We start from the raw sequence: 23071 nt of genomic DNA, 5'->3' as shown, positions 1-23071 counted from the left end.
TAAAAATATTGGGAGGGGGCTGGGGGGAGGTGGGGGAGGGGAGAGGGGGGATCAATGGTGATGGAAGGAGACCTGACTTGGGGTGCTGAACACACCAGACGGCGTACAGATGATGGGCGTGGAGTTATTCACCTGAAACCTGTATCCTTTCATGAACCAGTGTCACCCCGATACATTCAATAAAAAGGTGCAGAAAAGAGAAATATTCGAGGGTCACTTCTCCTCGACCTTCCCTTTAAGACTCGGACCTGCACCTAAAGGCTGGACGGCGCGTCACAGTCCACAGGACCCTAAGGGCCAGCCGCCAGAACCCCACGTGGGCATGGCCTGGTCTCCAACTCGGATTTCCTGCCCACGCCCGGCAGGCGGCGCGGGCCTCGAGTTCCTCGGCTGGATGAGACCGTCACCTGGCCGGCACAGCAAGGCCGCGGCGGGCTCAGAGACGGCTGACGGCAGACAGGAATATGACGAGAAAAGTCAGGTTCCCACAGACATACACGGCTAGCACCGCCTTCTTAAAGCCGTGGCCCTGAAAGGAAAACGCACAGGTGAGAGGACGGACCGCCGATCCTGAAGGCTTTTGTCAGTCCTATATCATAAAAGCCTAATATGCTAAGTGTCCGGTCATCCGGTTGGCCATTCAACCAATCAAAGCGTAATATGCTAATGATATGCTAAGGCCGCTCAACTCGCTATGATGATGTGCACTGACCACCAGAGGGCAGAAAGTCGACCGATCGGCCAGTCGCTATGATGTGCACTGATGACCAGGGCGCAGACGCTCCGACCGGTAGGTTAGCTTGCTGCTGGGGTCCAGCCAATCAGGACTGAGCGAGATGGGCTGGACATGCCCTGGAGCCCTCCCTCGGGCCTTCCCTGGCTGGCTAACCTCCCATGTCCCTCCCCGGCCCCGATTGTGCACGGCTGGGGTCCCTCGGCCCAGCCTGCACCCTCTCGCAATCTGGGCTGAGCCCCCCCTCCCCCCGCCAAGTGCACAAATTTCATGTACCAAGCCTCTAGTAAAACTATAAACAAGAAGGACTTACTTTTGCCTCAGCCATGGTAAAGGTCTGCATAATCTGAATTCTAGTGTCATCCAGTATTTCAACTGCCAAGAGCAAAAACATGCGTCGGTAAGGCCCGTGGGTGTGCAGGCGAACACTTGTGCAGCGAAGCTCATGGGTAGGGTTTGCTGAGTCTGTTCTCCCATTTCCAGCTCCCGGGACATTCCAAACGTCCCCAATAGTAAGGCGCTCACACTCCGGGACGGGCACTTAAACATGCTCTTTTCTAGGCAATTCCAGCCAGATCAAACCCCTAACAATACAAGTGTGAGGTACATTTTTTTTTCTTTTCTTTTTTATATTTTTTATTGATTTCAGAGAGGAAGGGAGAGGGAGAGAGAGACAGAAACATCAATGATGAGAGAAAATCATTGATCGGCTGCCTCCTGCACGCCCCACACTGGGGATCGAGCCCACAACCCGGGCATGTGCCCTGCCTGGGAATGGAACCATGACCTCCTGGTTCATAGGTCAATGCTCAACCACTGAGCCTCGCCAGCTGGGCAGTACATGTGTCTTTTAAACAATAAGCCCCAGCTCCGTGGTCAGCAGAAGCCCGACTATATATGTATTCCTATCAGAAACCAAAAACGCAGGAGTATTCAGCTCCCAAAAGCCACCGACTCCTAACGTCACAACATATTACATTAGACAACAAAGAGGTTGTGCTTGGAGAAGGCCACCTTGATTTATCATTGGGGGGCAAGGGGGCTGAAAACTAGACAGGACACCAAGAACACAGCCCAGACCCACGCTCGTTGGACATCTCTCCATCCTCGGGCTCCGGGGCCAGTGCCCTGCCTGTGACAGACAGCTGGGCAGTCAGCCCTTCCCTCGTGGCTCACTCGTGAGCCGGCTGTGTCCGACGGGCAAGGCCAGCGGAGGTAGCGCCCCGTAAACTATCAGAAGGGAACAGCTGTCTGCAGCCCTGCCCTGGGCTGACTCTGGGCATCTCTGCTTCCTCCAGCTCAGGGTCTCCCCCAGGCATGCGGGGCTCCCTGTGTCCACTGCCTCCCAGCCAGACCCGCGCAGCACACGTCCTTACGAAGACGTCTTTCCTGAAGCCTGTAGTAGGCCCTTTCTGTTTTACCCACAATTTATCATCCTGACGAATACGAAAGAGAAAGGCAGGAAATGCCCACAGTTTCTAGCCCTGAGTGATCGGGCAGGAGTGTTTAAGGAGCTCCCGGGAGCAGCCCCCCCTTAGTATCGGGAACCCGACTGCTCTCCACCGGCTCACGGGACAGCGGTTCCGGGCAGTACCTTTGCGCGAGAGGCGGTACGAGTGGACCTCCAACACGATCTCTGCCCCCACATGCCAGGCGACAAACCCCAGCATCACGTAGGTCTTCCATGGGCCGGAAAGGGCCAGTCCCGGCAAATCCATCCCCAGGAACATCGCCGCCACTGCGTGCAGAGGGAGACAGAGCCACGTGTGTATTTCCACGCAGTCGCCACCAAGAGAGGCCACTGTGCGTCTGCACTACATGCAGAGGGAAACAGGCTACATCTGTACGGCATTTCCACGCAGTCGCCACCAAGAGAGGTCACTGTGCGTCTGCACGCACGCGGGTTGTAGCAGAGGACACGTGTCCAAAAAGCTGAGTGAACGAAATCACTATTTCAGGCCCAACGGTTACTCCGTGTTTCCTAGTCTTAGGACTAGACTGGGAGGGTCAGAGGAGAGATTGTGGCGATGCTCTGCCGATTCTCAGAAAAGAGGCGGCCGCACTGTGCAGGTTTCAAGGCTGCGGGTGGAAGGGAGACGAGTGGCGACTGCGCTCCCCTTTCCACCAGGAGCCCCACGGGCCACGGAAACGGGAGGGAAGCGGCGCCAGTTTAGAGACTTGTTACCAAGGCAGCAACACACAGGAAAGTCAGACCCGACTGCAAACCGCCTTCTGGGGGAGGCACCATCCCCGGGGGAGGGGCCTGGAGACAGAGGCCTGGAACCCCCCCTCCAACCCACCCCCCCCCAAGGCCCAGCTCAGCCCAGCTCACAAATGACCCTCCACTTGAGCTCCTCAAACAGTTGGCGGCCAGCAGCGTTATTCTGTTTGCAAAGGCAAAAGCTAAAAACAAAAGTCTTAAAAGGGAAGTTTTAACATCATTTTAAAAACCCTAAGCTTAAAACTGAAATAATGACTTAAATAGCTATCTCCAGAAATTACTTTCTGGATTTCAATGTTTAAGGCTGATTTCTCTTCAACAACCAATCACTCCGATCACTAATGCACTAAAAAGGCTTTCCGCCCAATTACAACTTGCATCATGGGCGACCGGCAATCATATATGAATGTCAGCATCACAGCCACTTACCTGCCACGATCCTAGCAGCTGTTCCCATCCCCCAATGCGTCCAGTTAAACAGGTGCCTCCTGCCACAATAAAGAAGCGAAAGGATCCTTAAAAGGGACGGAACTACCGTGAATTCCCCAGAGAACCCCCTATCGCCTAGGAATGAGACATCTGAAATCTACTTTAAAGCTTTTAAGTAAATAGAATTTATCACTGAATTTCACAAAACGCAAAGTGCTTCCACTTGAAAAGAGATTCGTGTGCCGACGAATGCCCGGCACGTGAGGAGCGCCGTGTAGCAAGGCTGCGAGTACCTGGGGTCGTGTAAAGATGGCCTCATGGCTGCCAGCAGGGGCTGCAGAACCGCCAGGACCAGCACCACGCAGCCGAGGTAGGGGTGGTAACCTGCACGCTGAGAGAGTGACCCCCGTTAATGCTCTCGCTCCCGCCCTTGATTCACACCCGCAAGTTAGAAATAATACACATCTATGCATTCTTCATGCTTTCCTGTAGCTTTAAACATTGGAGGATAGTGATGCTGATGATGACAGCGATGATGGTAATGATGACAGTGATGGAGGTGATGATGGTGGTGGTGGTGGTGATGATGGTGATGATGATAACAGTGATGTTGATTATGATGACAGCGATGGAGGTGATGATGGTGGTGGTGGTGGTGATGATGGTGATGATGATAACAGTGATGTTGATTATGATGACAGCGATGGAGGTGATGATGGTGGTGGTGATGATGGTGATGATGACAGTGATGGTGGTGATGATGACAGTAATGGAGGTGATGATGGTGGTGGTGGTGATGATGGTGATGATGATAACAGTGATGTTGATTATGATGACAGCGATGGAGGTGATGATGGTGGTGGTGGTGGTGGTAGTGGTGATGATGGTGATGGTATGATGGTGGTGGTGGTGGTGGTGATGATAGTGACGGTATGATGATGGTGGTGGTGGTGGTGGTGATGATGGTGATGACAATGATTATAGGCACCAATCACTGAGCATCTCCTTCACACCAGGCACACACTGTACACTCTCATGCTCCACGCTCGGTTATGAATAACCCACTTTTAAAAACGGGGGAACTGAGGGTCAGAGACACCAGTAACGTGTCCAAGGACATGGCTGTGGTGTCATTGGTGGTGGTGATGATGGTGATGATGATAACAGTGATGGTGGTGATGATGACAGTGATGATGACAGTGATGGAGATGGTGTGATAATGGTAGTGGTGATGATGATGATGATGGTGATGATGGTGGTGGTGGTGGTGGTGGTGATGGTAATGGTATGATGGTGGTGGTGGTGGTGGTGGTGGTGATGATAGTGATGGTGGTGATGATGACAGTGATGATGATAGTGTGATAATGATGGTGGTGGTGATGATGATGATGATGGTGGTGATGACGGTGGTGGTGGTAGTGGTGATGATGGTGATGGTATGATGATGGTGGTGGTGGTGGTGGTGATGATGATAGTGATGGTGGTGATGATGGTGGTGGTGGTGGTGATGATGATGGTGATGACAATGATTACAGGCACCAATCACTGAGCATCTCCTTCACATCAGGCACACACTGTACACTCTCATGCTCCACACTTGGTTATGAATAACCCACTTTTAAAAATGGGGGAACTGAGGGTCAGAGACACCAATAACGTGCCCAAGGACGTGGCTGTGGTGTCACCCACGCACAGAAATATCTGTTTGCCCATCATCTGAGAATAAAACAGCAATCTCCTTTGACGCTCAAGTGAATTTAAATGAAAACACCCAGTGTAAGAGGGACTTACGCTACTCCAGCCTCCTCGGTAAATGAAAGGCAGGACAAAAGCAATGCAGGTGAGAGAGGAAGTAATTAGCATGAGCGCCCGATGCACCTGCAAGGGTGAAATGACAGTGAGAAGAGAGTTACCTGAGCCAGAGAAAGGACTTGGTGTTACCATGGGGACAAGACCATGGGATGAGATTCCCCGAAGGGATGCTTTTGATTGACACCTGACATGTGACACACGAAAAATAAGGTGTGTTCTGCTTTTTTTTTAGGGGTACCGACTGACTCTCGCCTCCTGAACCCAGACAAAAGGGGCAACATGAAAAGAAATGTTTCTAGTTCCCATCCCTCCCCCCCACCCCCAGAGGAGACAGATGACCTTGACCGGAGACTCTGACGTGGATTGGCGCAGCACCCAGAGGACAGACCCCTGTGGACGTGCAGGAAGCCCCTGCGATTTCCCTCCCTGCCCTCTGCCTTCCTTGCCCGTCTGTGCTCGGTGCAGCTGGACATGCAGGTCAGGGTCCTGCGGGTCCCAAGGTCTACGTCACACAGGGAGGCACGCGGCCCTGGCACGTCCTCCAACCCCGCCCGAGCCCTGCCTAAAGTCACCTCTGTTGTGACCTCTATCAAGGACCTTGTGTCTGTTCTCAACTGGTTAGGAAACCAAAGGGCAAGAAGAAGAAATTGTTAGGATCCCGAAACCACAAAACTATGCCACACACACACAAAGGGAAAGGAACCCACATAGTTCATGTGTTTTCTTGCTGCAACGTACAGCTAGTACGAAACCGCATGAACCTTTTCCTCCCGCCTACCTGGAACCAAGCGGATTCGCCGAAGAGAGGCCTGGACAGAACGGGCTTGAAGAACCGGGCAACGATGACACCCACGCTGACGGTAGTCATCCAGCTCACGAGCATCAAGGCCCCTGCAGGGAAGATGCGATGGTGACATCACCAACTCAGCCCGCTATCCTGCAGCGACCACGCCACGTGCTCGGAAAACAGAAAGCACCAGCAAAGTACCTTCAACTGCCATGGCATACCCTCAAAACACCTGGATATCACAGCTTTCACTCTCACCACGACTGCTTCTAACAGCTCACACTTCCATAGCCCTCCTATGTGCAAGGCGCAGTCTCTAAGTGCTCCCCGTGAACTAACCTAATGGATCTTTACCACAATCCGATGAAGTGATTACAATTATTATTATTCCAGTTTTGCCGGATGGGGAAACCAAGGCACAGAGAAGCCATGTAAGTCGAGCCCATCCTGGCTTGAGCAGCTGTACCCTTAACCATTGTGCTAATAGAGCCCGAGTCACCTTGGAACCGTCTCACCTCTCACTCCAAAAACCAGTGAAAAACCAATAGGTGCCCCGACCGGGTGGCTCAGTGGATTGGAGCATCGTCCCACACACCAAAAGGTTTCAGGTTCAGTTCCCAGTCAGGGCACAAGCCTGGGTTGCAGGCTCGATGTCTGGTGGGGGGCGTGCAGGAGGCAGCCGAACGATGTTTCTCTCTCATTGATGTTTCTATGTCTCTCCCTCTCTCCCTTCTTCTCTCCCTAAAATCAATAAAAACATATTAAAGAATAAAAATATTTTTAAATGTTTTTTACCGAAAGGTAAATCCTGCTACCTGCACGTGTGAATGGTCACACAGAGATTTCTAAACAGCTGCTAACTTCTGTCCGCCACGACTCCTACCCCAGCCAGCACCGAGCCACCGGGTAAGGTTACGGGCGGAGTGAGGATGCAGCGCACACACAGGGAGCAGCTCACCATGAGCCCTCAGCAGGGGCGGGGCCCGAGACGCTCCCACATCCTGCGCATCACCTGTCACAGCATGTTTTTCATATGTAATCAGAGGCTGCTGGGAGTGTCTATAAATTCGACCTGAAATTATAAAAAAGCAGGAAGAAAAAGATGAAGAAGAATTACTTCCTCAGAAGAGAAGGAATGAAAAGACTGTGTCAGGACCTGGAAACAAAACTACTTAAAATAATAGAAAATAAATATCAACAGAGATGCCATTCATATGCAAAAGCAACCTAAACCCAGATGCAGGGTCACATGACCTTATTGGGGGGAAAAATTAAAGAAATAATTTAGCCAACCAAGACATGAGGCTGGGAAGGTGGGAGTTACAGTGAGACACCCACAAACAATGTTTCATCCAAATAATTACCGTTAATATGACCACAAATGATTGAAAATGGCAAGGATAATTCTTGAAAGAGAATACATGTGAAAAATAATCTAGAAGTCTAGATTAAACCGACAGAAACTGGGCCTGAGAGAAAGACAAACACATTTGATGCTCCATTATGTGGCATTGATCGATTGGGACTGGGTTTAACTAACAAACCAAAATTCCAAAGAAAAGTGATGTGCACAGTTTGAGAATGGGTTATCATATTATTGTTCATTATGTATAACTTTAAGTCTGTGAATGTAGAGTTATTCCTGTTAGTTTGTATTCGTGAGTATGGGTGTGTGTGAATTCCTATATTCTGAGAATCTACCCTACAGAAATACCCTTTACCCAAAGGTATATGTACAAGAATGTTCACGGAAATTTGTTTTATGCTAGCCAAAAAAATTTAAACAAGCTGAATGGTCATTATCAGGAGAATCAGTAAATAAATTATGGAGCATAGATTATTTTTAGAATACAATGCGTATCATATATAAAATATATCTTTGGCCCAAACAAAAATTCATATTAGACCACAGACTACAAGGCAATAATTTCCAAAAAGATGTAACTTTATAGGAAACCAGGTATATCATCTATCCAAAATGCAACAAAACCAAACATTAACAATAAAAAGCAGAAGAGCAATGGTCCCCCTAGATCAGTGATGGCGAACCTATGACACACGTGTCAGAGGTGACATGCGAACTCATTTTTTGGTTGATTTTTCTTTGTTAAATGGCATTTAAATATATAAAATAAATATCAAAAATATAAGTCTTTGTTTTACTATGGTTGCAAATAGCAAAAAATTTCTATATGTGACACAGCATCGAAGTTAAGTTAGGGTTTTTCAAAATGCTGACATGCCGAGCTCAAAAGGTTCGCCATCACTGCCCTAGATATTTATAAAATGACTTTCCTAGCTCTTCCGGCTTCTTATACCTGGCCCAAATGCTGCTTACCAGCCAGAAATTCACTTCCATCGTGAGCATGTGACCTTATAGCGTAGTTGACCCTATCTTTGCCTAGTTTCTAGGGAAATGAAGCTTAAAGGCCAACCAAGGTCAAAAGGGAAGGCAAGATGGAAGAGGGTTTTGATAACTCTTTACCCTCAAGTGTAAATATTTTTTAAATGGGGGGAGAGGAGAAGAGAGAGAAGAAAAAAATCTTGAAAAGGGAGTTTTTATCAATACATAGTACTTACCATCCTTGGCTGCACCAGTTGCTAGAAATATGTAGTAGCTTGTGTTTAGGTCAAATCTATCCTTAACGCCAGGAAGGGTGATGTTTCTTCTGAAAGAACATTGCATCCCGCCATCCTCCAACCTCCAGGCCATATCCTCGAGGGCGTCCTACAAGCACACAGTGGGTCTCGTCAGCGCTTCCCCAAGATTTGCTAAAACCCGATGTGATCGCAGTCCTGCCCGTCCAAGCTCCTTTCTCTGAGACCCTCTGTGCACGTCTGGTCTGCGCTGGCCTTGTTCCTCCACTTCCCCTTCAAAGAGTACAACGAACACTACCTCCCAGTCTGTCTTGATCTCACTTGGCAAAAGTATTATTTTTACTTTGAGTCAAAACCCCAAAATTCCTCTCCCCCGGAGAGAACCTTTGGCAGACATAAAAAACTCCATCTGGCCACTAACAATCAAAAACATTGAACTAACAATAGCAAGTAGCCCTAGCCGGTTTGGCACAGCATTTCACTGTGTGTGTGGATATCAAAACATCGCGCCCGGCCGGCGGGGCTCAGTGGCTGAGCATCGGCCTAGGAACCAGGAGGTCGCGGTTTGATTCTCGGTCGAGGGCACAGGCCTGGGGTTGCAGGCTCGATCCCCAGTGTGGGGCGTGCAGGAGGCAGCCGATCCATGATTCTCTCTCATCATTGATGTTTCTATCTCTCGCTCCCTCTCCCTTCCTCTCTCTCTCAAAAAAAAATCAATCAAAACATTTTTTTAAAACACATCATGTTGCACACCTTAAATACACATAAACTTTATTAAATATATATGTATATCTAGTAAAAAAAAAAATAAGGGAAAGTGCAGAAAAGCTTTCCCAGAGTGTTATGAGAGAGGAACCCTTCGGCGAGGCCCCTGCTCAGGCCCGACGAACTGCGGGTTCGAGGCCACCTTGCCACACAGACATGCCGCTGTAAGCCGCGTGGCCGGAGGGCGGGCGGGCCAGGTAGAGGCTCCCAGAACTTTGACACCTACCCAGGAGTCCAGGGCAGGGTGGCTCCGCCCCGTCAGATGGGCGGGTCGGATGCTCACGGTCTGGTCCTCATGAATACACAGGTAAGCGTCATCGTCGCCCTGGAGAATGATGGGAAAGGAGAAGAGTCTAAAGGAAGTTCAATGCTGTGCTTTTATGTCCTTAATAAAAATCAAATAGTATCTGGTATTCTTAAATAATTTACTGGCAGCCTTCAATGGTACTATGGCTGTCTGATTTATGAATCAATATGATTTTGTTATAATAGGAAAGCAATACAATTTCATTATAAAAAACAGGCTAAAATAGACTTGACATGTTTATATGCCCATAAACCCATCCCCAATTGAACACCATGGTTAATGCTTTCATATATATTCATCCAAATCTATTTATATTTATACCTATATCTTTCTCTCTCTCCAAATAGAAAAATACACAGTTTTGTTACCTGTTTTCATTTATCATGAATATTATTCTGGATTCTTGTTTGTAAATATATATCCATGTCTTGAACGTTTTCATGACTGTAAATGCGCTATATTATATCGGTTTTGGGGGGGCGGGGGTAGCCTTCAAGATGGAAGGCACTGTAATCAAATATTGCTAATATTGTACACATTCAACACCCCATAGGTTAAGTGTTATGTATTGAGGCCACAACGTCTGAGCTCAGGGAGGCATTCTTTGCCGGTCTGATTCTCATGTGTTCTTTCATCTCTAATATTCTCTAAACTCAGGATCTCATTTCAATTACTACCAAAGGGCAGGCTGCATCTTCAAAGCACCTGGCATCATTTCAAGGTACAAGCGAATCTTCTGGATTTCACGTTACTGTGCGTAGATTTGGTTCTTTCGCCTATTCTAAATCGCTCCCCCTCAACTACCTAGCAAGGTATTTTATGGGCCTTGGTCGCTAAGCTCCTTAAAGAAGACCCAAGAACAACCCGTTAATCTTGCATTCAACTCGGAATTAGCCCAGCTCAAGATAAGAAATATGGAGTCGACAAACCACAGCACACAGGCCTCATTCAGCCTCAGCACACGCCCTCCCTCCCCACCCCTCCCTCAAGTGCCATCATCTGACCTGGAACAAACAGCTGACCTGCCTCTGCATGGAGCTCACCCGGGACTAATGTCACCCCACGGATTAGTGAGAGGTACCCACCATCCACCTGTCGTGAGAAAGCGCGAAGGACAGGTAGCCTTTGCTGGGGCCGCTCATCTCCACCGTCACCGACTGGTTGTCCCGCGTGAAGGACAGGAAGAGGCAGGTGCCCTCCTTCTCTGGGTCGCAGGCCGAGGGGCTCCGCACACAGAACTTCTTGCTCCCACAGCCCGAGGCGCTGAACTGGGAAAATGAGGGGGCGGGCTTCGTGATCAAACCACCGTTCATCCCCTCCCGGGGCTCAGGTCCTAACGGACCCCCTTTCAGAACAGGACCCAAATAAGGGGGCAGGAGACAGGCCCCAAATTAGAAATGACCCGGGCAGTCGTTTTCAAGGTCATGAACTTTTCAGTGTAATTACTTTTAATTAACATTTGGAAGGCACAGTAGTTGGACTGTAATTGTGCTCGAGTATTAAAGTCCCTTTAATACACAAATAGTTCGTGTTAATTATGTTCCCCAGGGAAGGCTCGGGGAAATTCTAGAAACTCCTCAGGGAGTGTTTAAGTCCACAGGGACAGTCTTGCCTGCAGGGTACCCTCCAGTTTCCAGAGGTGGAATTTAAAAATCAAACAGGCAAAACCTTTGCAAAATTTTGTATTTAGACCCTGGACTCTGCCTCTAGCATTCGGTTCAAATTTGATACTAAAATAATATAAGAGCCCTGGCCAGTGTGGCTCAGTGGGTTGAGCATCGTCCCATGCACAGAGAGGTCACTGGTGCGATTCCTGGTCAGGGCACAGGCCTGGTTGCGGGTTCATCCCCAGTAGAGGGCGTGCAGGAGGCAGCTGATCAATGATTCTCTCTCATTAATGTTTCTCTCTCCCTCTCCCTCTCTCTCTCTCTCTCTCCCTTCCTCTCTGAAATCAATAAAAATATATTTAAATATATATTTAAGAGCTCTACCACTACTTCAAGATTGTGCTCCACATTCCAAATCTTGTCTGAATAGAGCTTAAGCTTTAAGCTCCCACTCCATGTTTCATATTTGGTGGTGGAAAGAGAGAGAGGAGGGAGGGAGGGAGGGAGGGAGGGAGGGAGTTCGTTGCTGCTGCTTCCCCAGGTCTCAGAGGAACCGCACCCCGCTGGTAGGGACTGTGTGTCAGTGTGGTGACCGTGCTGGGAGGTGCAGGGCTGCGCTCCCCCCTCTAACCTGCAGCCCTAATGCTGGAGGAGGACCTCCTTCCGGATCCTGCTGAGACCCGCCTGCTGCCACCACCGCTCTGGGCCGCTGCTTCTCCTCACAGGGCCCCGAGCACGGAACCCCAGCTCCCAAGGAGGTGCTCCCCTAGATTGCGTTTGGGGAACCACAGGAGGCGACTCACTGGTTTGGTGAGACGGGAGACTGCAGGCGAGGCAGGCGAAGGCGCTGGTGTGGCTCTAGGTGTTGAAAAGGGCGGGGCCTTTGGCTGTGAAATGACAGGACTAGGAATCCTCACCCAGTAGCTTTTATACTTCTCCACGACCGTGGCCCTGAAACGCAGAACCGGGGCGTCAGCCAGAATCCCAACTGTGGCCCAGCAGGCAGATCAAAACTTCCAAGGGGTGAGAAGGAGTTCAGAAGGGACACATGACTTAGGAGTGCCTACCAGACCTCTGATGGCTCTCTCCCTCCTCCTCCTTCACCTTCTCCTCCTCCTCATCCTGCTCTTCCTCCCCCGCCTCCTCCTCCTCCTCCTCCTCCTCATCCTGCTCTTCCTCATCCGCCTCCTCCTCCTCCTCTTCCTCCTCATCCTGCTCTTCCTCCTCCTCCTCCCCCCTTCCCCTCCTCTTCTCTACTCTGACTTGTCATTGGCGGGCACGCTCCCAACACCAGGCCAGAGACTAAACTGCACGATCCCCCCGACATGCCAAGACTGCACACCCTCATTCACCTCCCAGTGCTCGGTCAGAGGGCAGGGCAGCGGCCACCAGGGCGCCAGCTGTGAGGGGTGACAGCCCCGTCTTCACACGCCACACAACACGCAGGTGCGAGCCCTGTGACTGCGCACCGGGACCTGGTGCACGAAGTAGAGGGGAGGACGGGGGGCACTTCTCCCCTGAAAGCCATGCCCCTCACGCCACTCAGGAGCCATTCACGCTACAACATGATGACCTTCTGGGAGGTTCCAGGGACACGCGCTCCGACCACCTAACCTGCAATGTGTCCCGCTGCCCCACATGTCAGGGCTGGTGTGGGTTTTAAAGTCCCATCCCAAGTCTATCAAGCCTCAGCCAGCTCCCTGAGGACTCAAGGACGGTTGAGGGCTCCTGTCAGCGTGAAGGCGGGCGATGCTGCATTCACACATCCAGTGTCTACTCCGTGCCTCTCCGGAGGCAGGCCCTGTGCCAGGTGCTGGGTGTACGCTCGGGAAAAAACCAACACAACAGGCCTGGGCGTGGCTCAGTGGCTGAGCATCCATCTATGAACCAGGAGGTCACGGTTCAATTCCTGGTCAGGGCACAGGCCCGGGTTGCGGGCTCGATCCCCAGTGTGGGGCGTGCAGGAGGCAGCTGATCCATGGTTCTCTCTCCTCGTTGATGTTTCTGTCTCTCTCTCCCTCTGAAATCAATACAAATATACTTTAAAAAAAAAAAAAAAAAGACAGAAAGAAAAGAAGCCAAACAACTGCTTACATACGCAGGCGGTGCTATCGCCCCAGCAGCCCCCCCGCAGGGAAAGTCCGCCAATAGGTACAGACTGACACAGACCATCGCTGTGGAGTTACACCGGGGCAGGTCTCTGTACTCACAGGAACTGCACGTGTGTGGGGGCGTTGTCGGGGGCGTCCCAGTAGACTCTCACTTCTGTCTTCTTGTGCGCATTGGTGTGGCTCACCGCTGACCCCTGTGATGAATGGAAAAGAGCTCTCCGTCAGCCCCTGGCCGGCTCAGCAGGGCCGGAGCGGTCTCATTTGCAAAGGGACTTATTAGTGTGTGGCCTCAGCCTCTGGTAGAGACCTTTTATTAGAACAGGGCCTCGCGTACCCAGTACATGCAGGTTGGCTGGGGAGACCAGACTAGCTCTGGCTCTGTGAGTAAACCCCAGTCCTCGGAAATGCAAGAGCTAAGGAGAGCCCGGCCCAGGTGGCTCAGTGGTTGAGCGTCGACCTATGAACCAGGAGGTCAAGGTTTGCTTCACAGTCAGGGTACATGCTCCGCTTTCAGGCTTGATCCCAGTGTGGGGCATGCGGGAGGCAGCCGATCCATGATTCTCTCTTATCATTGATGTTTCTATCTCTCTCCCTCCCTCTCTCTGAAATCAATAAAAACATTAAAGAAAAAGAAGAACTAAAGAGAGTTATGAATACTGGGTGTGTTTGGCTTGCTATTTCATTTATACTATAAATGTATATTCCTTCCATTCATACATGCAACTAGTACACAGAAGACTCATCAAAAGAAAAAGTATTCCCGCCTCCAAATAGGTGGTGATTATATTTGCATAATTCCTTTCTCTCAATCTTACTTCCCTCTTCCTTTCACCTGGCAGATGCCCTGTGGCCCAGCATTAGGGTCGGGTCCTCCGAGCAGCTCTCTCTCCATCCCCTCGAGCTTGTGTGTGGCTCCCTAGCTATGCTTCCCCCGTCCTGCGGGTGCTTCTAACCTACGTCATCTCACTGTTCTACTCATGTGTCTGTCCTACATCCATGTCCTACCCATGTGCCATGTCACATGTCCGCATGCTTTACTCGTGTCCCCGGCTGTGAACTCTCCAAGACAGTTCCTGGGATAATAAATGTTTACTAAACAGACGAATGAATGACAAAAATTGAATTTCCGCAGATGCCCTGTGGCCCAGCATTAGGGTCGGGTCCTCGGAGCAGCTCTCTCTCCATCCCCTCGAGCTTGGGTGCGCCTCCCTAGCTATGCTTCCCCCGTCCTGTGGGTGCTTCTAACCTACGTCACTCACTGTTCTACTCATGTGTCTGTCCTACATCCATGTCCTACCCATGTGCCATGTCACATGTCTGCATGCTTTACTCATGTCCCCGGCTATGAACTCTCCAAAACAGTTCCTGGGATAATAAATGTTTACTAAACAAATGAATGAATGACAAAAATTGAATTTCTGTCCCTCTCTAGAACTCTATCTTCAACATTTACACGTTCCAAAATCAACATACTAAGAGTCAATAGCACATGAAATATTAGGAGTCATACACTCTTCAAGCTCTGCCCTGCCTTTCCTGGATGCTCATGTGTAAAGTAGATGCCAGGGGGGGGGGGGGGGGGGGGGGGGGGATTGGGTCACTGGGCATCTGTTTAGATGTTCGCATTACGGGGGTGATGTCGTTTATCTTGCACGCGCCACCCTGTGGTGACAAGGCCCGGGGAAACAGACAGAAATCAGTTTTAAACCAGCCACAAACCTGCTTCTCTCCGCAAGTCAGAAGCTGGGACTCCTGGCTGTCAATCAGCGTGAAGGAGCCCACGGGAGCGCCGCTCGGATCCTCAGCATCCCGGGCCTCGATGAGAAAGCCCTTAAACTCCGGCCCCGACACAGCAACTGCGGCAACAGAGAGACGGGGAAGAGGTTTGGCACCGCCCAGAGGAAACTGCTGGAGGAGGCGCGGCCGGGTTCCAACGGCTATAGGAGGCCCGGCCGGGTTCCAACGGCGGTCCACACACAGAGCTTCCCCAGGAGAGGACACGGCAGCGACCGTCCCCTAGACACAGCTCCAGACTCGGCCGCACGGGACAGTCCCTGCGAGAGATGTTAACCGCCGTCCGCGGGGAGAGGTGGGCAATGGTCAGGCCCATGAGGCCAAACTAGTGTGGAAAAGGCTGGATGAAAGTAATACAGCTTCTTCACTGCGAATCCTTAGGCCCTTTACCGTCCTACCACGCAGCATGCAACGCTAAGAGGTCTGATATGTGCACATCAAGTGTGCTTCCCGAATACTCTTCTGGTTAGAGAGTGCTGGGAATAGTTGCAGGAAGTGGAGTTTGCAGAATGCTGTTCGAGATACACCTTTAGCCAGTCCACATTTTGCCAGAATCAAGGAACTACTAGTATAAGAGATTACACTGTATCAAGAAAGAGAGCCCTAGCTGGTTTGGCTCAGTGGATAGAGAGTCAGCCTGCGGACTGAAGGGTCCCAGGTTTGATTCCTGGTCAGGGCACATGCCTGGGTTGCAGGCTCGATCCCCAGTAGGGGGTGTGCAGGAGGCGTCAGATCAATGATTCTCTCTCATCATTGATGTTCCTATCTCTCTCTCCCTCTCCCTTCCTCTCTGAAATCAATAAAAATATATTTAAAAACAAAAAAGAAAGAGAAGGGCTCAATAAAAAGGAAAGAGAAAGATAAGGGTTTATGATATCTCAAACCCAATAAAGTAAACTTTATTTTCCTTTTCTGTGGAATGAATAGTATTGTTCATGACGACACATTAAACATGATAAACACATGTTTGAAAACCAGTCCCGAATGGGGAGCAGACATACGACGTAGGTCATAGAGCGTCTGCAGCAGCTAAACACAAAGGTGGGAAGCGTGGGGTGAAGACGATGGCATCTACCGAACAGGGGAGGGGCCTCACTGGGACTGGGACCCCGACAGCGACAGCCCCTCAGTGTGCAGCGGGAGGGTGAACCTCGGCCTGTGAACGGGGACCCCCGCACGCGCGGTACCTTCGATCTGGTCTCCCGGCATGAATGTCGTCCGGGCCACTGTCACGCTGTGGACGGGGTCGGGGAGCGGGGCGTGGCCGTGTCTGGGGACCATGTCCCCGCAGGACTCCGTCACTCTGCCGCTGGGATAACCCGCCACCAGGCCGAGGCGCAGCAGCAGCAGCAGGGCCCCCGCGGTGCGTCCGGGAACTGCCATCTGCACAGGAAGATGAAACGGAGATGAACGATAGAAGCTTCCACACGCAGGACAGGGGAGCTAGAGAGCCACTTGCTTTCAGCCGTCAGCTCCCCGAATCCTCAACGACGGGCCACAGAGGAAGACGGTGGGTGGCGTCTCCACGGGCTGGACCCCAGCTCCACCTCTTACGCGGTGAGGCTCGGAGCAAAGCCCCCGAAAGCCTGCACGGCCTCAGGGCTTCCTGCCCCGGCGCCGCGACAGGACGAAGACAGCTGGGAGTCTGACCGGGAGTGACTGGGGAAGGACCAACTCGTCCAATAAAACCAGAGGCTTTATTCCGAGTCACCTAGAGAGCTTAGCGAGCTCACGGGAGCTGCTGCTGGATGCAAATGCGTTCCCTGCGCACATCTGGCCCCTTCTCCGACCCCCTGCGCTAACCATGATGGCAATGGGGGTGGGGGGGATCTTGGAAAGTGACGGCGACAGACCACCCATTGCAAGAGGCAATCTTTCTGTTCCCTGCGGCCCAGAGGCCTCGGATTAGGAAGCGCCATTGTCAGCCAGGTGTTTCTCCTGCATCCAGGTGAGGCCCTCCGGCCATCGGCCTCACAGGCACCACCAGCCTCACAGGCACGACCGGCCTCACAGGCACCATCGGCCTCACAGGCACCACCGGCCTCACAGGGACCACCGGCCTCACAGGCACGACCGGCCTCACAGGCACCACCGGCCTCACAGGCACCACCAGCCTCACAGGGACCATCGGCCTCACAGGGCCCATCGGCCTGACCGGCACTGACTGCTTTCCGTCAGCCCACCCTCCTCCGGCCCACCTCCCTGTGCGCGTCTAAGCCAAACCCGCAAACCATCCCGGGCTGGGGATGAACAGGCGGGGACAGGTTACCTGGTGGTGAGTAAAGGCAGCGTGTGGGCAGGCTGCTGATGGGAAGAGCCTACGAAGCAGCTCATTCTCCATAAAAATAGGGTTTCCGCCCGCCGGGCGTGGCTCAGGGGTTGAGCATCGACCCATGAACCAGGAGGTCACGGTTCAATTCCCGGTCAGGGCACATGCCCATGTTGTGGGCTCCATCCCCAGTGGGGGGCGTGCAGGAGGCAGCCAAGAACTGCGAGGAATGGGCCTGCGAGGGTTTCCCACTCAAGCACGGACCTCAGGTCCCTTTGCTGGGGGCGGACCTGCCTTTAGGACCAGGTAATATTTGCTTGAGAAGATCCGAGTCATGGCTTTCACCAGGTGGCCTTGGCCCAGCCACCACAAAACTAAAGGCAGGACGGGCCAGCGCCTAGAGAATGACCCCGAGGGCGGGGTCGGTCCCGTCTCAGACAGTCATTGGGCGCTGACTCCTGTGGGTGGAGTGGCAACGAGGCTGGGTCTCTGCCCTCCGCTGTGCACGAAGGAGCTGAATACCACCCGGGAGGTCACGGGACCCCTGGCTCGGTTTCCTCATTTGCGGAACCCCGGCCGTGAGCCGGAATGAACGCAGGGCCACCTCCCGCCTCCCAGGGTGATTCCAGAAGGCACGGTGGACTCGCAGGCTGGGGGTCGTGAGAGGGAAAAGCAGAAGTCGGGAAGGGAAGTGACTCAGAGGCGCCCACCTGCCAGTCACTAGGAAAATAGGAAATGTCCTAGCTGGTGTGGCGCAGTGGATAGAGCATCGGCCTGTGGACTGAAGGGTCCGGGTTCAATTCCAGTCAAGGGCACATGCCCGGGTTGCGGGCTCAATCCCAGTAGGGGCGTGCAGGAGGCAGTCGATCCATGATTCTCTCATCATTGATGTGTCTCTCTCTCTCTCTCTCTCTCTCTCTCGCTCTCGCTCTCCCTTCCTCTCTGAAATCAATTTTTTTTAATTTACTTAAAAAAATGAAATAATGCCCTGACTGATTTGGCTCAGTGGATAGAGCATCAGCCTGGGGACTGAAAGGTCCCAGGTTCGATTCCAGTCAAGGGCATGTGCCTTGGTTGCGGGCACATCCCCAGTAGGAGGCGTGCAGGAGGCAGCTGGTCGATGTTTCTCTCTCACTGATGTTTCTACCTCTCTATCCCCCTCCCTTCCTCTCTGTAAAAAATCAATAAAATATATTTTTTTAAAAATTAAAAAAATTTTAAAAAAGAAATGAAATATGACAAACAAGGTCAGTGAGGGAATAAACAGGAGCGAGTCCCTGGCTCCAGGTCGGGTGCCACCGCCCAGGGGGAGGCGCTGTTTCCATGTCCGTGGCCAGTGACGCTTCCGGGATGATTGCAGGACACTCTTCCTTCAAAGTACACATTCACCGCATCGGCCAACCTGGGCCCCGGGACCACACAGGGGAGAGGGTAAGGGGGTTATTTGTGGAAGCGTGTGCGCTAAGCCCTGGACTGTGCGGACTGAGCAGTGAGTGAGAGGCCGCCTCCCAGCCAGCGGGACCAGCTTCGCGGCAGAGGAGAGGGCCAGGCCAGGCGTGGGTGCTGCAGCGCGCAGACTGTTAGGGCGAGACCTGCTCTAACTCCACCTTCCTGTTCGTTCTGTTCGGGGCAGAAAGAGAATATCGGGGACCAGCTCCGATGATCAGAACTGTGAGTCCTGCTCTGTTAACCTGATGGTTCTGTTCGATTACAGAAAGCACATCCTCGCCTGCTGGGAGCTGTGCGCCCCGGGACAGGGGAGCTCACATCGGAATGCGATCGGTCCATCCTTCTGAGAACTGCCTGTCATCATGGAAAGATTGACAACCTCGTGGCCGAAATGATCTAATCCCAGAGGCACCTGCTCTGTACAACCCCCAGCCCCTATGGCCTGTCATCTGGTCCGGGGTCGTCCCCGGAGGCGCCCGCCCTCCTGTGCCCTCCCCCGCCCCCGCCCCCTGCCCGCATGACTTGTAACCTGTGATTATCTGGAATCTACTTTCCCATGCCTGTAATCCCTACTTCCCCACATCATCGTTGTCCTTCTACCCAATGTAAGCAGCTGGCTTATGGGAGGTTGAACTGGCTCAAGTAGTGACAGGCAGCCCGGACGCCTCGGTTGTCTGGTTACATTTCCACTCGACATCACTGCTCCCTCCCTGGGGAGGTAGGCAAGTCCCGCGAGGAGCCGCCGCGTTGCACGATGAGCAATGTGAGTGGGGGCATGACTGTGACAAAGGCTGCCGTGAGCATGAGCCTAATTCAGAAGGCCCAGCCACTCTCCGAGTCTGGGAGGCCAGGCAGAGAGCTCGCTCGGGAACCAGTGCTCCTGAAGAACCAGGGTCAATTCCTAACTGTGTTTTAGTTCAACGTCTACAAACACTAGGTTGTCGGTAAGTCGTAGCTGCCCCGTATCTACCACCCTGCTGCCTTACCGGCACTAGCAGGTGCTCACTTCTGACACTATTGCGGTGAGACAGCTGGAGCGCTCACCTGCTCCTGTTAATGTAAAAAACCCATTGAAACTGTAAAGAATTTTTGTGAGTTTATTTGAGCCAAACTGTCGACATATGCCGGGAAGCAGAACCTCAACGAATTGAGATAATGCTCCGGAGAATGGCGGGTTACATCTGTATTTATACTTTGCAATCAGAGGAAAGGACGTAGGTGGGTTACATGAAATCCATTGGTGATAGATTAAGGAGGAGGGATAAAGCAAAGCAGGGAAACCCCTGGGATTGGAGAAAAAGTAAAAAGATGGGCACATACTTAGGTGGGTGCAGGATCAATTAACATGATAATGAAGGAATCTGTGGTCTCTGTCCTGGCGCCCAGCACATTTGGTTGTGCCCCAGGGGCTCCAGAAAAAGGGAAGTTACAAGTTACCCAGACATTTCAAGGGCATGTTATCATAGACGCAAAAAGACAGATAGGCTCAGTTACAGTAAAGGTTGACCTTGTCAGTGAAGATACCGGCCTAGGACGTAACTGCCCACCATCACTGCTTTTAAAGTTTAATTTCAGACCATCCTTGTGGTGACTTTAGGTCTGAGTTTGCAAGACCCCATGCAGGCCTCCCCTGAGCTTGTCAGGTCAGCATGTGGCCCCTTTCGTCCACACTCCTTTCATCCTCGTCTCCCAAAATAGTCCAGACCCTTGCTTCCCGCTTCCCCGGCAATTTAACTCGCACGTTCTACAAACCCCCAAATCCAGGATTAATTGACCTTGAGAGCTGAATCTCAAACTGCAGGGAAACTGAAAAATAGGCCAAGTATTTCCACTTCCCCAGACAACGACGTCTCAGGCTCCGTTCTCACAGCGGGAAGCACAGGGAAGACGATTTTAAGAAATTAACCACTGAATTGGTCCGGGTGGGAAAATGATTTCCTCCCACCCTTCTAGGTTCCTCCGGCTGCACTGACAACCAGGTGAACCCCGGGCGGGTCAGCAGGAGGAAGACAGGTGCCGCCCGAGACCCAGAGCCCCAGTGCTGGGCCAGTTCGGCAGAAGCCATCACCTTCACTGCCAGCCTCAGCTGGAGGCAAAAGGAGAGCTCCCCTGAGCTGTCTGTTGTCTTCCTGCAGCTACACTAACTGACCCGGATGTCAGGGTGACCCCCTCTTCCCACCCCTCAGGGCACACGCTCCCGCCAGAGGCACCAGCCCACGGGACCCCTCACTGTTTTCCCGTTCCCTGCAGACCCGTGGACGCACAGGGGCCACGCTACCCGACCAGCTCAGAGGCCTGAAGCCACCACAGAGGGTGGCCTGAATGGGAACTTGCTGAGTACACGCAGTTGGTGGTGGTGGGCATGTCCTGGGCTAGAATCTCCGCGGCAAAGTCAGCCTCTACCTTGACTGAGCCTGCCTGTGTCTTTGGCATCCAGGGGAGCATTCCTGTGGAAAGTCAGGCTAAAAAAAAATCCCCTTTTCCAGACCCCTCGGGGCACAGCCTGTGGGCGGGCACAGAGCCTAGAATCCTCTCCTTGTTATTGTTATCCCGTTAGTTGTTGGCTATTAACTCCCCTGTTCCCACTTCACCTTTTACCCCATCCCAGAGGCCTCCCCGATTTGCTTTCTCTGCCTCTCTAATCCATCCCCGATGGAGCTCACCCAACCCACTTCCGTCTCCTCCTTTGATGTAATGTATGAAACAAGGAGAGGGACTGCCGTTCTCCGGAGCATGACCCCAACCCATTCAGCTTTCTGCTTCCCCGCAATGGTCAGTTTGGCTCAGATAAACTCGTAAGAATTCTTCACAGGTTCGGACCTTTCTTACGGCGACCATTTAAAATGCCATCAGCTACTGCGCCCTGAGAGCGAACAGTGTGGCCCTGGAAGTCACAGACCTGGGCCGAGCCCAGCGGTCACTGAGGGACCTCGGGCAAGTGACCTAAGCTCACCGGGCCTTCGCTCTCTCGTTCTGAGAGACGGTGGGAGCCACATCCAGGGCTTGCGTGAAGATTGCAGAGCCTCTGTGAACCCTCCGCACAGTGCCCGTCGCAAAGCAGGTCCCCACTAAAGATGGACCTGCGCCTTCAGTGTGGCTCAGTGGACAGAGCGCCGCCAGCAGACCAGAGGGCCCCGGGTTCGATTCCGGTCAAGGGCACATCCCTCGGTTGCAGGCTCCTCCCTGACTGGGCCCTGGTCAAGACGCGTGCAGGAGGCCACCAATCAATGTGTGTCTCCCATATCCATGTTCCTCTCTATCTTTCCCTCCCCCTCCCACTCTCCCTAAAAATCAATGGAAACACACCCTCGGGTGAGGATTAACAAGAAGATGGACTGAAATCTCGCCCGACTCCACCACCTGCGACTCCACCCCTGCGGGACCACTCTCTTTCAGAGCCTCCACCCACTCCCTTGTCGCTAATGAAAAACCCATCTCGTTTTCCTCCCACAACTGGAGATGCGCCTTTGGGCCAATTCCTGGAGGCGGCCACCCTGTCCTGGTGGATCTCGGTCACAGTAGCCAGCAGCCCCCGTGGAACAGCACCAGGGCGACCTGGTAGGACTCATCCCTTCACACAAAACCGTCCTGAAAGGCTGGCTCGTGATGTCAACAAGCCGACAGGCCAGGTCTCGTCCCCGCCTTGCCCACCCGAGGCAGCTCCCTCTGCTCCACCTTTTAATTCCGAGGAAAAAGAAGATCTCTGAACTGAAGATGTTAGCTTAGTGAAGCAACACTCCTGACAACTCATTTACAAACGGAAACACCCCCAGTGCCCCTGGGGCAGCGTGGCAAGATGCAAAAAAAAAAAAAGGGAAAAAATTAAGGGCAGAGGTCACAGCTTGGCTCTGGGAACATCTAAAGCCGCACCCGGCGGGCGGGCGTAGGGGTGGGGGTGGGGGGGAGCTAAAATCCCTACCTTAAAAGGCACTTTAAAAAAAACAAGTGAGGCCCTAAGTCACCTTCACACAGGTGACGATATCATTCGGAGTGAATATAAAAGGGAGTTCCCGTAGTTTAAAAGTTAAACCATGAAACACGTGGGTGAACAGTCACTGCCGGTCAGGCTCCCACACAGCTCCGCTCTCAGCCTTCCCGTGGGACGAAAGCTCACAAGTCAAAGTCACCGGGACCGGTCAGCCCGGCCGGGCGGGCGCTCGGACCTCCAGACGGGCTCCGGGAGGCAGTT

At 52.3% G+C, this 23071-nt stretch overlaps 1 protein-coding gene across 1 annotated transcript in view; it reads right to left on the bottom strand.

The window, feature by feature from the left end:
* Positions 1-20: 20 nt before the first annotated feature.
* Positions 21-23071, bottom strand: part of FRRS1 (ferric-chelate reductase 1) — a 23652-nt gene continuing 601 nt past the window's right edge. The window contains exons 2-16 of the mRNA XM_005878552.2: positions 16352-16547; positions 15090-15226; positions 13470-13564; positions 12063-12210; positions 10738-10920; positions 9572-9670; positions 8563-8710; positions 6941-7054; positions 5974-6086; positions 5175-5261; positions 3677-3774; positions 3384-3442; positions 2328-2471; positions 1047-1108; positions 21-529 (exon numbers count right to left, since the gene is read on the bottom strand). Coding sequence (XP_005878614.1) covers positions 437-529; positions 1047-1108; positions 2328-2471; positions 3384-3442; positions 3677-3774; positions 5175-5261; positions 5974-6086; positions 6941-7054; positions 8563-8710; positions 9572-9670; positions 10738-10920; positions 12063-12210; positions 13470-13564; positions 15090-15226; positions 16352-16547 — 1776 coding nt within the window. The 3' untranslated portion in view covers positions 21-436. The remainder of the gene's footprint in view (positions 530-1046; positions 1109-2327; positions 2472-3383; positions 3443-3676; positions 3775-5174; positions 5262-5973; positions 6087-6940; positions 7055-8562; positions 8711-9571; positions 9671-10737; positions 10921-12062; positions 12211-13469; positions 13565-15089; positions 15227-16351; positions 16548-23071) is intronic.

This window comes from Myotis brandtii, unplaced genomic scaffold, assembly GCF_000412655.1.
Source record: "Myotis brandtii unplaced genomic scaffold, ASM41265v1 scaffold565, whole genome shotgun sequence".
NCBI classification, from domain to species: domain Eukaryota; kingdom Metazoa; phylum Chordata; class Mammalia; order Chiroptera; family Vespertilionidae; genus Myotis; species Myotis brandtii.
The sequence above is the reverse complement of the archived record's forward strand: the minus strand, read 5'-3'. Positions and strand labels throughout refer to the sequence as shown.